This window comes from Leptonychotes weddellii, chromosome 15 (genome assembly GCF_054177405.1).
Source record: "Leptonychotes weddellii isolate Sample4059 chromosome 15, ASM5417740v2, whole genome shotgun sequence".
In the NCBI taxonomy this organism is placed as follows: Eukaryota; Metazoa; Chordata; class Mammalia; order Carnivora; family Phocidae; genus Leptonychotes; species Leptonychotes weddellii.
The window spans coordinates 51,275,704-51,288,855 of record NC_138383.1 but is presented as its reverse complement, the minus strand read 5'-3'; the positions used below and the strand labels follow the sequence as shown (position 1 = coordinate 51,288,855).

General features: G+C 51.5%; 1 protein-coding gene across 3 annotated transcripts in view; it reads right to left on the bottom strand.

The window, feature by feature from the left end:
- ZZEF1 (zinc finger ZZ-type and EF-hand domain containing 1) overlaps window positions 1-13,152 on the bottom strand; it is a 103,136-nt gene that overhangs the window by 51,899 nt on the left and 38,085 nt on the right. For 2 of the 3 annotated variants that reach the window (XM_081805929.1, XM_081805927.1), the window contains 12 exons: window positions 12,441-12,656; window positions 11,323-11,423; window positions 10,636-10,805; window positions 9,700-9,833; window positions 6,989-7,059; window positions 5,970-6,084; window positions 3,299-3,458; window positions 2,324-2,445; window positions 2,100-2,222; window positions 1,175-1,341; window positions 1,013-1,094; window positions 42-243 (listed from right to left, as the gene is read on the bottom strand). In XM_081805929.1, the coding sequence (XP_081662055.1) occupies window positions 42-243; window positions 1,013-1,094; window positions 1,175-1,341; window positions 2,100-2,222; window positions 2,324-2,445; window positions 3,299-3,458; window positions 5,970-6,084; window positions 6,989-7,059; window positions 9,700-9,833; window positions 10,636-10,805; window positions 11,323-11,423; window positions 12,441-12,656 (1,663 nt within the window). The remainder of the gene's footprint in view (window positions 1-41; window positions 244-1,012; window positions 1,095-1,174; window positions 1,342-2,099; window positions 2,223-2,323; window positions 2,446-3,298; window positions 3,459-5,969; window positions 6,085-6,988; window positions 7,060-9,699; window positions 9,834-10,635; window positions 10,806-11,322; window positions 11,424-12,440; window positions 12,657-13,152) is intronic. The other variant, XM_081805928.1, reaches the window with a different exon arrangement.

Sequence of the window (13,152 nt, the reverse complement as noted above, 5' to 3'; positions counted from 1 at the left end):
CCGCCCTGCCCTTGTGTGGAGCCGACGTGCGTGAGACTCACGGTGCGCAGACTTGAGCGCCATGCACTGGGCAGCGAGGCGTCCCATCAGCCGGGAAACGAGAAGTTGTAAGTCCAGCGCCCAGGACACGGCCACGTCGGGCAGGCCATAGGCGGTGACGGTGAACCTGTAGCCCCACTCGTTGTTACTGCTGTCAGAGTGAAAGAGGAACTGCAGCCGAGGGCCGGCCTTAAAGGTCACTTTCTAGAGACAAGCACAGAAGCCATGAGGTCCTTCAGGAGCAAGCATGTTCTTCAAGACTCAGGAACTCTAAATCTAACATCGGTCCTGCGTTCTCACCATCCCACCTCACCACACCCACCCAGGGGACTGAAGGAGAAACAGACAAGGGAGCGGCTGAAATGCAAAATCCACGACTGCACCGTGTGAAGAAGCAACACTGGCAGTTTTCTAAACCTCGGACGCCCATCTGCCCACTCCCTGCTCATCCAGAAATGGTGCTCGTGCTCCCCACTGAGACCACCAGAGAGCACGCCAATGGCGGGAAGCAGCACTTCACCCCCCGCCCCACCCCCCACCATGCCCCCGAGACCAGTGGGCAAGCCTCCAGCGGGCACTCCCGGCTTTCACCACATGCTCTGCGCCTTCCTGGACCCCAACGCCCCACTCATGCCAGACAATGTGACAGAAACCAGCGGTGGGCAAACTGTGCTGTGAGGAACCAGACAGTAAGTCATTAGACCTCCTGGGCTGTCCGGTCTCTGCTGCGACCACTCAAGTCGGCCTCTGCAGCGCACCAGCAGCTAGAAACGACCCATCAACCGACGGGCAGGCTAGGTGTTGAAGTAACTTTATCTACAAAACAGGTGGCCGGCTGTCCCTGCCAACTCCGACGTGAGCCCTTCCTTTTACAGAAGTGCGAGGGAAATGCTTCCCTTCCAGACCCCCAAGGGCTGACAAAGGAGGGAGTTGGTGCAGAAGCGCGCATGTCACTTCTGGGAGCACCACTCACCTTGGGCCACTTCTCGGTGCCAACTTTGGTGTCATAGCGTGTTTTTCCACCTCTAGCGTCGGTAAATTCCAGATAATCATACCTGGGAAGGCATAACCTCCGTTACTCTCCTGCTCTCATTTTAACCCACTACTGCTTAGGAAAAGACCACGGGAGTCTTACCTTTTCTCAGTCTCACACCGCTCGTCAAATTCCACCTCAAAGTAGGTTGCCCCCGGGCTCACGAAGACAGACACCTCGTGGCAATTGTTTTCATAGTTGTGGGCAGACTCTTTTGTCCAGGTATGTAAGACCACGGGACATTCCTGCTGCCAAGTCTCTGCATCGAGCTGCACAAACAAAACGAGTCAAGAAAGCAAGCTTCGGTCACTCTGGGTCCTGCCACATCCGTGTTAGCGCCCCAGACGGACGGCCAGGACACCAGACGCAGATGATCACACAAGCTAAAGTAATCCCGGTGTTCCACCTGCATACACAGGTCAGCGTGCATCTAGCCCTCAGCAGAGGACCCGTGACACTAGCTTCTGTTTTCTGGCCCGAAAGAGCTATTTCTTGCGATTCACTACTCGCATGAATTTCCAGTGGGAAAAACACTGAATTTGGGACCTTGGCAAATCTAAGCCCATCCTCCCTTCTCTCTCCATTTTCAGTCTTTGCTTTTTCACCTTTAAAATAGGCTTTATAATATATGCCCTTTCTGTTCCCACAGAGTTGTTCTGAGACTCAAAGAAGGTAGTGAAAATCGCTGTGTCCTATGAGGTTAAATAGGGAGAAAATTCTGTTAAATACCAAACCTTCTAATATGCCTTTCAACATGCAGTCTCCCTTCTAGACTTCAATCTCGTTCTTCGCTTACGTGGTTTTATACAACTTCACGTGCTGTGAAAGGAGACTGACCTACATACGACTTCCTTTCCAAGGCTGACCACACCAGGTCAAGGTGGGCTGCCATTCATCCTCGCTGGCAAGCCACTGCTAAAACATGGGGGGTGGTCTTCGGGGGCAACCTCAACGGTAGGGGTCACTCAGCACTGTCATCGCTCCCAAGAGGGGATGCGGCGCGGGCTCCGACGTCCACTCCGGTTACCTTACTCGGCGCTCCTTCCGCGTCAGCACAGAGCTGCCTCAACAGTTCTGTTAGCGTACTGAACTCTCTCAGGAGCGTGCAGTGAGAAATGTCTAAAGTGCAGAAGTCCAGCAGAAAGATGACCTGAAGGAAGATTAACGAAGCACTTAGCATCCACCTCAGACTCTGCCTGGGGCTGCGGGTCACCACCCTCCCCCTCTGCAAAGGCCATCACTGTGTCTTACCAGTTGACGAGCTGCCATCGAAAACACTGAATCACATAATTTTTCTACAATGGTTTTTCCACTATACTGTGACAAGAGGGATTCCAAAATCGTTCTCATGCTTGCCAGAAACTGTCCCACATCTACCAAAACATAAAGGCGGTAATTAGTATTGTGTGCGGTAGACACGTCACTTGCTTGGTCGTCACGAAGGACAAAGCTGGCGAGGGTCACAGGTACGGTGGCAAGAATCCCACATCAGAAAGACCACTAGGGGTCATGTGTATGTTTTCCTCAGGGAGGAAAAGCAGTGCAAATCTCAGGGAAGGATCGCTTTTAAAGGGAGTGATTTTTTTCTGTCTTCGCTACTTTGGGATGAGGTGGAATCATCGATCGGCTGAGCAGCCCAGGGGCCAGGCTGAAGTCTCCCTCTGCTCACAACGGGCCCGTCTTCAGTGGGCCACCCCGCGGTCCGAGCCGCAGGCGCCAGCACTCGACCCCGTCAGCAGTCCTGTCACACTGCTGGGACTCAATCTTCCATGTGCGCATCTCTCAGAACCTGTGGAAGGTCACGTCATTTTCTGCGGGTTTATGGGACACGAACAGGAGGATTTGGGGGGTCTGCAGAGACCACAGCAGTGGTCACATATGCCTCAGACTTTAAAAGGTCAAGACTTTCTTGTTTGGGTCACTCAGTTAAAGCCCGGATGACCGGCTCTGCTGAAGACTGTGGCGTCACCTCAGAGTGCTGCACGACGTAGGACTCCACGGTGAAAACTCCGAGGCATACCACCACATTCAGAACACTCGGGGCAAAAAGACGTGCTATAGAACCCTATTTTAAGAAGAAAAACACAACCCAGAGACAGACCTAACTTGTAACTTAGAAGAGAAAACCCTCTGTGGAACTCCACCCACGAGGCACTGAAGAAGACCGCCAAAGCCCAAACAGCTCTCTGTTCTGGTGGGTTTGGGACTTCGGGGGCTGAAACTCACACTGGTCAATCAGGTCGGCAGCACCACCTCTGACTGCGGAGTCCGTGCTCTTCAGCTGCAGGTAGCACCAGGAGAGCAGGCTGCCCTGGACGGCCCAGAACAGGGAGAACAGCACAGAGCCAGTCTCCCCGTGGGCCCCCGTGAGCACCAGCAGTCCACACTACAAGAAGCAGACGGAGAAAACTTTGTTCACGGCAAGGGCAGAACACAGAACACAGGCATGGGCATTCTCGGACAGCAACCGTCACCGGCTAAGAAAGAGCTCTCCGTGTTTCAAACGCGACCGAGGGAAACGGCAGGTGAAAGCTCCTCTCTCACCCTCCAGCTTTCCAGAGGCTTCCCAGATGGCTTTTACTGCACGCATCCTCCCCTTCTGCCCCTTAGGGGTCTTATTGCACCAGCAACCCCCTCTCTCTTACACCTGCAAACCTCCTTCCTCTCTGGCCCCTTCCCCTGAGCCTTCAACCACACCTATCCCCACCTGAAAAGTCATTTTCCGCCCTTCTGTGGCTCCCCAGCCATCAGCTTTGTTCTCACCTGACCTCTAGGGGTAAATTTTTGCACAAAAGAACCACAAGATACGTTCCTACCATGATTTCCATGTAATTGCCCCCACCTGGAAACAGCCCAATTGCCCCTCCAAAGTAAAACGGATACACGGTGGCAGGTTCACAGGGGAATACCGCGCACCACCAACAACAAACCGACTGCGGCACGCGTGTCCGCATGGACGAGCCTTGAAAACGCCACGGACTGGAAGACTGTGCACCACGTGACCAGGCCAAACAAGCCTGCTGCGCAGGAAAAGCCAGAGAGAAAAGACCGACGTACACCTCACAAGGGCAGCTGCCTCCGGGGAGGAAGGCACGCGGTGTGGTGGGCAGGGGACTTCAAGAGCACGCGGACTGCTCTGTACCTGCACTCTCTGGAACGTGAGCTCCGCTGGACAAAGCTGCCTGCAGCCGCTCTGTGCCGCCGTCCCGCCTCTCCTGCCTCACCACTCACCGACACCGGTCCCCGAAGGCACCGGCTACCACCTGAGAACAAAGCCTCACCACTTAACTGTAACGTCAGTGGCTCTCCCGAGCACTGAACGTCCTGAAACTCTCTCCTCCCTGGGCTTCCGCCTCCAGGGATTCCTTGCTGCCACTCCCATCTTTCTGGTGAGACGTCCCCCAGATGCCCACGGGTGAGGAGGGGGCACCGCAGTCGCGGCTTCAACTCTCAGCTGTTCGTCACCGGCTGCAAAATTTCCAGCACCGACTCAGCTCCTGAGTATCCTGGAGCTCCTGCCACCTCAAGTCCTCCCAGAGCCATAAAGTCAGCGTGCCCACAGCCATTCTCCTCGTCAAATACTGCCTCTCCCCATCTTGTCCCTGGCCTTTTGCACATGTGTGAGCGTGGACGGTGGCAGAAATAAAGACAGATGGGAGTGAGGCATGGCTAACAGGGCTCAGAGCAAATACTGATGAGCAGTAGACTGGAGCAGGAGTTTCCAGGAAGACAGAGATGGGCCAGACAGTCTGGGAAGGAGACAGAAAGCAGAAGGTAGCCAGAGAGAACATGAATGTCACAGCAGCGATAGAGGACACAGGCTTCCAGTGGGACAGAGACGACCCTGGACTGCAAGTCATACTAGGTCTGCACAGTGGCCAGCCCACAGGGTGACCCTGGCAAATGAGAACCTGGCACTCTCGAAGCTGTCTCCCTAAGAGCAATGCAGCCAGGAATGCATGAAATCGTGGCTCCAGCAGCAACCTGAAAACGGTAAAGCACTGACAGGAAAAAAAAAAAGGAAAAGACTCAGACACTCAAGTTCAGACACAGAAGAAGTTATCGTCAAGTCACCGTCACTCCACGCCTCAAGCGTGTGGTCTGGCCTGGCCCACTGTCCCCCCCCGCCCCAACCCGGTCCATGTTCTGTCCAGAGAGCAGCCCTTGGTGCCCTAGTCACGGGGTTCTGTCACGTCAGAGTCCCAGGGGTGTGCGGTGGAACACAGACTCAAAATCCTGTCCGAGAGGTTCTAAACCAGGAGCCTGGGGTGGGACCCAGAAACCCAAATTTCTGTCCAAATACACCAGATGATTCTGATCCACCTGACACATGGACTACATCTTGAGAAACAGAATCCTTCATGTTAAAAAAATAAAGTAAAAATTTGAAAATATTAGCACAGACAAAAGACACTATCTTTTCAGACTCGATTAGCCTGTGGGTTTACTAAGTAATCTTAAATTTTAAAAAAGCTAAAGCAGTTTTCCACAGAACTCACAGCACAGACACAGGCCTAAGTGCTGGGCTCGCCAACCTGCACCCCAGGGGACGTGGCAAAGACCCCTTCCTCCTTCCCAGAGGAATGAACGTGTCCACACGTTTACGGCTTGCTGACTAGCAGGGGACTGGCCCCAGGAGCGGGTGACCAGGAGCCACGGCAGACCGTTGAGAGTTGCTGCCCACCTGGAAGGGCCACGGGGACAAAGCTACATCACACTGTGGCTAACAAACAGGGGCGGCGCCCGCTATTGCTGGATCAGGAGGTGAAGTGAGCGAGGCTAACAGGGGCAGTGCCCGCGATCGCTGGATCAGGAGGCGAAGGGAGCGAGGCTAACGGGGGCGGCGCCCACGATCGCTGGCTCACGGGGTGAAGGGAGCGCAGCGGCCGCCAGTTACCTCTCGAGCAGCGACGGACAGGAGGGTGCTCATGACCGCCAGCACTTCGCTGCTGTTCATGTCGGCCAGGTCACCTTTCTCAGGCAAGAGCAGAAGGCCACCCGGATCCTTATCACTGAAAGGACACAAATCTGTCACGACTCCTTGTTTCAGGCAGGGCATGCTCATGCTTTTGTCTTAAAAGTTTCCAAAAAAGAACCCAGCAAGATTTCAGTGCCAGTTCCAAGGGTTGTGGAGGAGACTGGGTCAGGAAAAGGTCCAGGTCCCAGCTGAGTCTGGGCCACTGTCTGTCCCCCATGTCCTTAGTAAGCTCAGGCCTGTAAACCCTCAAGTCCTTAGAAGAGACTCTGAGAAGTCAATCTGATGACTACATCACCTTGACCGCCAAGAAGAAATACACCTAATCTCACGCTGGCTAATTTGACAATCCAGGCTGAACACTCAAACGCTCCCCACATGAGCTCTGAGGCTCTTTCATCGCCCCTGATACTCGAGTCCAGACCCATTTTAGAGACCTCCAAGTCTGCTCTCGCACTAGGTACAGCCTGACGTGCAGACAGGAGCTTGGGCTATTTGTTCCCTCCCTTCTTCGAGAGCCTACACCTCTGGTAACGCAGCCTACAGGCCCATTAGCTGCTCTGCTAGCCAAAGCATGTAAAAATCTCAAGTCATCCCCTCCCAGCACACTTCCTTTGCTGAACTACCATTCTGTGCTTCTGGGTTTTCAGACTTGAGTACAGGACACCAAGCTCCTCTGGCTTCAGTTTGGGTCTTCAAGTATCACTTAGAAGCTGAAGTGCTCCAAGAGCTCCTCAGCGGGTCCTATTCGAAACGGTCTCATGAGGACTGGGCCTTAGATTAAACTCCTGGCAAGATCAGTACTCCACCACTGCTGTAGTCATTCCTGTGACCAGCGGCATCTCCCTCTAGAAAGCTGGCTGAGCAGAGGGGACGGCTAGCTAAAGAAAACTTTGCAAAGATGTGAAATATTAGAGGGCCGAAAAGCACCATAAACTTACCTAAAATACGTGCACAGTGAACGGAAAGTGAGCTGCAGGGACTGCTTGTGCTCCTGCTCGGTGACGTTCTTCTAGAAAACAACGGAGTGCACAATCAGAACACCCGTTCCACGACATTCCGGAGCCTGGGGCAGCATGACATGCCACTGCCCACTGTTCCCAAGCGTGAGGAAAGCTGGGGTTGGCCCACGCTTCACGGCACCCAACTGAGACTGGCTTGGTGCTCGGCGGGGGCAGGACCACCCGCCTAAACAAAAGACGGCAGGTTTACTTGGGTTCACTGCTAAAGTTCCCATGTCCAAGCTTTCCTGCAGGAAATCTTGATACGAATGTTTAGGAGGATGTGTACTTTTCATCACTGGGCACAACATCGCAAGAGGAAAGGGCAGGAACAGTGCCTTTCTTGTGAGTTTTCTCCTGGTTTTTAAATAGGACCTAAGCTTTCCCAACATAAGCCAGAGCAACCTGGAGTGACAGTTACAGGGATCACATCTCCTGACGAGGCTCCTGGGCTACTTCAGGGGCACTTTCCTAATTCAAGAAACGTACCAAACATTGGCTGTTAGGCAAGGCACAGAAGAGGATTTCCAGAGTATTTGAGGCCCAGGGCCCCGCCCGGCACAGGAGGAGGGGAGACACAAGATATGCCGTTCAAGTCATCAGCATGAGCAGGGAAAATATAACCCTACCACCGCTGTCAGCAGGGACCGGCAAAGGGAAAGTGACGGGGCTGGTAATAGATAGCAATGCCATTCGAGAGCTCATATGTCCTTTTCCATTCTTCCGTATGGAACACGTGCTAGCAAAACAAATCACTGCTTAGCGGCCTGGTAAACGCTTCTGGTAAACAAGCAAGATGGGAGTCCCGCCCACAGTCCAGTGGATCAGGCCAGCGGATGCTTCCAAGGTCATGACTCTGTGTGAAAACTGATCCTTCAGGCTGACGTGCAAATTTTGCAGAGAGCTGAAAACAACCGAAGATCCTTCCCCCTCTCTGAAACCATCCGCAGTCACTTGGCCCCAGCACGAGTCTCCTCTACACGCATCTGCGGTTTTTTCTTGTGGCAGGTGTCCCCAGCTGGACTGTAGTCCTCTGGCACCAGAGACCACATTTTATGATTTGCTTCCCTCCTTTCTTTCTATGCATCCCACAGAGACTTTATTACATTTGCTAATTAGCTGCCGCATTTAGAAATGCTTTCTTTAAATGCCGGATCTAGTTTTCATCAAACTCCTATCAGTAATTCTACTACATGCTTGTCTACGGACAATAAAAAACAATCTATAACCATATCACCTATAAAGTATTATTTATTTTATCCTTTCCAATTATCATGTTTAAAATTTCTCTTCCTTGTCCTACTGCACTGGCCAGACCCTCTAACACGACCTCCCGGAGTAACAGCAGCCAATAAGCATCCTTGTCTTCCTCTTCATTTTGAGAAGGTTGCTTCTAGGATCCACCATCCAGCATATTATTTGTTAAAAGTCTGGGGCACACCCCCTCCACCAGATTGAGGGAGCTCCTTTCTGCTTTGAGTTTGCTAATGGTTTTATAGTTTTAATCATCAAAATTTAATCCTACTTAAATGTTTTCTGTATTTATTGAAATAACTTTTTCCTCTGACTTCATTTACTAATTTTCTAATGTTAAACCAGCCTTGTATTCCTAGGGTAAATCCAACTCAGTCAGGACTTTGTATTTTACTAGACCGGTTTACTAATATTTTGCTAGGCTTTTCTTACAATGTTTACAAGTAAGACTGGCCTGTAATTTTCGCTTCCTTGTTACCCTTTATTTATGTTTCCCTGTGTTGTACCATCACTGGAACACTGGGAACTCTGAAGCTCCCTGACCTAGATGTTTTCGGTGTGGCTTACAGAGAGAAATTCTTTTTTAAGATTTTAATAATTTGAGAAAGAGAAAGCACACGCCCATGCATGTGCGCATGGAGGGGGATGGGCCAGGAGAGGGACAAGCAGACTCCGTGCTGAGCACAGAGCCCGACCAGAGAGAGAAACTTTTGTTCTTACATTATCATTAATATCTTTCTCCATATATCACAGTCATTTTCACACAGAAATACTGCCTTCAGAATTAAAAATCTGGATCTCTGTACAGGATATTCCACTTGGTAACATAATGCTTATAAATACTGAAAGCATTTTTCACCCACCACTCCTAATGTCTGAGTGACAAGAAGGGGTCTGCGAAGGCTGCATTCCGTTACAGATATAATCTGAGATATTTATGAAATAATACCGGGGGAAGGGCAGGGAGACAGTGGATGAGGCAGATCACAGATGAAACAAGATTCGCCCGAGTTTACAACTGCCAAATCTACGTGATGGGTACATATGGGGCAGGAGGTATTCTATTTACTCTAGTCTTGTATTTGTTTTATATTTCCCCATAATAAAAAGTGAAAATGTTAAAAAGAATGCTTGGTTGCAGGCAAATCATGAAGATGATGGGGAGACCATACTCCCCCTTTGTAAGACTAGGGGCTACGATCTGCCATCCCCTCCTTAAGGGCGGTGCTGGGTCCTCGGGCGTCTGTGTCTCACACCGAACTCTGCATACAGAGTGTTAAGTACACATCTGGAAAACTGAAACTGAGGAGATAGTCAGAGAAAACAGAGACTAATAAATGAATGTCATCCCACCAGACTTCAGGAATGGAGCCCGTCCTTCTGACGTGAATGATTACCATCATGGCGAAGAGATGGCTCCGCCGGGTCTGTCGGTCAGGAAAGAAGACAGCAGCCCCATTGAGAAGGGTATTCCTGACTTCTTGTTTTAATGTTTCCATGGGCGCAGAGTCTCCATCCACCCTGTCCACCACTGAGGGAAACGAACAATGGAATCAGCTTTAGCATTTCCCATCCACTCACTCACAACATATGTATCCGCTTTCACTAGCCCATAAACTCACTGCTCCCCGTCGTGTAGTGAAAGCCTCTACAGCCAAGGCGGTATAAGGAAACAACACTGAACCAACATAAGCACTATATGTACCAGTTTTCATTTCATTACTTCCTTCTGAGCCGCAACTGGGCAAAGCCTTAAAAGTAACTTCACGTGTTCGTGTGTTTTATTCCCCGTGTATCATTACCTCTCTCCCCTCCCTCCCGTCCCAGTGTCTTCTCTACAGTAAGGACTGAAGAATGTGACAGTCACCACTCTCCCTGTGACACATCTGTGCTCAGAAACCAGGAGGAAGAGGTGCTGACAAGAGAACAAATCCTGAAGTCAAAATAACAATTCAAAAGGAGATCCAAGGAAACACTCATTTTCCCACGCAGTGATCCCTCTCCTGAGCCTGCATGATCGTAGGATCCCTGTTCTTACAGCAAGAGGCCTGGCAGGCTACCAGCACAGGGTCATATTCAAGAAAAGCCCAGGGGCGCCTGGGTGCCTCAGTCGGTTAAGCGTCTGCCTTTGGCTCAGGTCATGATCCCGGGGTCCTGGGATCGAGTCCCGCGTCGGGCTCCCTGCTCAGCGGGAAGCCTGCTTCTCCCTCTCCCTCTCCCTCTGCCCCTCGCCCCCCTTCTGCTCTCCTGCTCTCTCTCTGCGTAAGATAGACAAATCCTTTTTACAAAAATAAAGAATAAAATACAAAAATAAAGACAAGCCCAATGCCTACCGTCGCATAAGTGTGTGTGGAGCTCCTTGGCGGCCCCTGCCCCTCCCGGGCTCTGCCGGGGTGCCTTTGCCCCCCCTGAAGCGGCCGGCCCGTCTCTCTGCAGCACTGAGAAGCAGCTCTGCAGGAGCCGCAGAAGCAGGGTTTGGGCGCAGAGGCACTCTTCCCTCGGGCTACGGAAAGACAACGAGTATCAGAGAGCACGACGGCAGGCTGCTTGGACCCTCCAAAGCCAACAGCTGTCTAAAAAGGACTCTCGTCTACACAGCAGGCTCGGTGTGTAGGAGGCCAAGGAGAGGAAGAGAGGCAGAATGAAAAGAACATCGTACTGGGCAGAGTCTGAAAACACAGACCCTGCCTGAGTCTGCCCACAGTGGGGCAAGGACACACGTTTCCGATCCTGTTTCTTCATCTATAAAACGAGGGCACTACCACAGTGCTTGACCTGCTTTCCCCACCAGGTTGTGATGAGAATCAGACGACAAAATGTTTGCAGCAACATTGCCCGGAGTACGTTACGGAAACGTGAGATGTTATCTTCAATAATAACCAGTTCTCTCAAACGAGAACAATATAAACTAGTGAGAAGTCAAAACATCTTACAAGGAAAAAAGGTCTATTTGGAATGTAAAACTTAGTGTTTTCAGTTTTGTTTATATGATTATCACCTTATAACAAATTCTGACCTACTTTTGCTTTAATTTACTGTAAAAATTCCAGAAGATCTGCAAATCAAGACCGGCGAAGTCCAGAAAGGATTTATATCTTAAGCCACTTTCCTTCTGCTGCACCTAAAAAATCATAAAAACCAGAAAAAAATAAAGTGGAAAATGCATTTAAAGAAATATTGTGATGGCTCATTTACTCCTCAATGTGAAAGGGTGTAGGATTCCCATATGGCCGATGCTGACTCTCACCAACTCAGAAGTGCATGAACCACTATTCCTGGTGTGAGACTTTCTACAGGATGTGCGTGCGTATGTGGATGTGAGAAAACGTGTGTGTAAACGCACGCACACACACACACACACACACACACACCCACGAGGACTCCCCGACTCCATACACACCACACCTGGGACACCAGCAAGACGACAGGGCCACGTGCTCTGACCCTCACCTGCCTGAATCCTGCCCCAGCGCCCCCGCGGCTCCGAAGCATCCCACCCACCCCCGTTTATGTTTTCTACTGTGACAGGAGAGCTTGAATAACACAGACCAAACAAACCAGAGTTAAATTGAGTCACAGCCTCTAAACTCGCCCTGATGCAGAACTGCTGCCTTCCCCATGTGGGAGGGCGAGACGCCCCACCGATCCCTGAGCTAAGCCATGTTCTCTATGGTGATGTGGCGAGAATCTTCCCCGGAGCCAGCGGTCACCGTGTTTTTATTGGTGACTGTACAAGTCCGTGTCAGGAATACAAATGATTTTAAATCCTGACATTCTGGTACCTTTAGGGAGGAAACAGAATTCACCCGTACCTCAGAAATAATTCTCCCCGGACTTAAGGGAGACGGAAATCCCATAAACTTGCTCGGTCTCCCTAGACTACCACCGGCAACCACAGCGGGGGTCTTCGTGGTCTGTCTGTAGGTCTATTCCGGGGAGCCTCACTCTGACGGCCACACGCCAAACGGTCCCCCAGTGACTGACACCACGGATGCCCAGCACCTCCCTCCCCATCATCACAGCAGCGTGAAGCCAGCCACACATGTCCCTACCGCACGGCTCGATAGGGCCCGCTTTCACCGGCGGCTGTTCACTTCCCTCAACACCACCATTAATTGTCCCCAAAGGAACGAGGTACCAGGTCATGGGCGAGCTGCTGAATGAACTGAAGTGTCCTGAGGAGCAGGGTGGCCCCACAGACGCTCTCCTCCCCGTCCTTCCTGCAGTGGGCACAGACGACGTGCTGTTCCGCTTCGGCTCGCACAGGCCGGAGGTACCCGCTGATGCTGAGGCCTTGCACGCCCAAGCGCTCCGCCGACTCCTGACGGGTGCAGAGGAACTTCACCATCAAGTACTAGAAAGGACAGAGAGATTTGAGGAGAAGGACTCAGAAGCCGGACTATGAATGGAAGGGAGATAAAGGCCTTTCTGGGAAGGTCCCCCTATGACTTTAATGACTTATTAGGTCTCACTCTGCCTGGCATGGGGCACGAAAAAGAAGTCCAACATCTCAACAAATGGGGAAAAAACACTCGTGCCGATTCAAGTCAGGTTCTGGGAAAGATCCCAATAAGAGAAATGGCATTACCCCATCTTCAGGGCAAACGCAGGGTAAGACAGGATGAAGCAGAGAAGTGTGTCTGCTCTGTGGCCCAGTCATTTTGAATCAGAAATCAGGTCTAGGGTGAAAACAGTCAACAACTGTCGCAAAGCTCCCAACTAGTCTATACCACCCACAGCCCAGGACACTGCGCCGTCTGCTCGAGGCCAAAGCCATCTGAAAGCCCACCTGCTATGCAAACTCTCTGCTTCTTACCGTGGAAGCTCCTCTGCCAAGAGCCACTCAGACC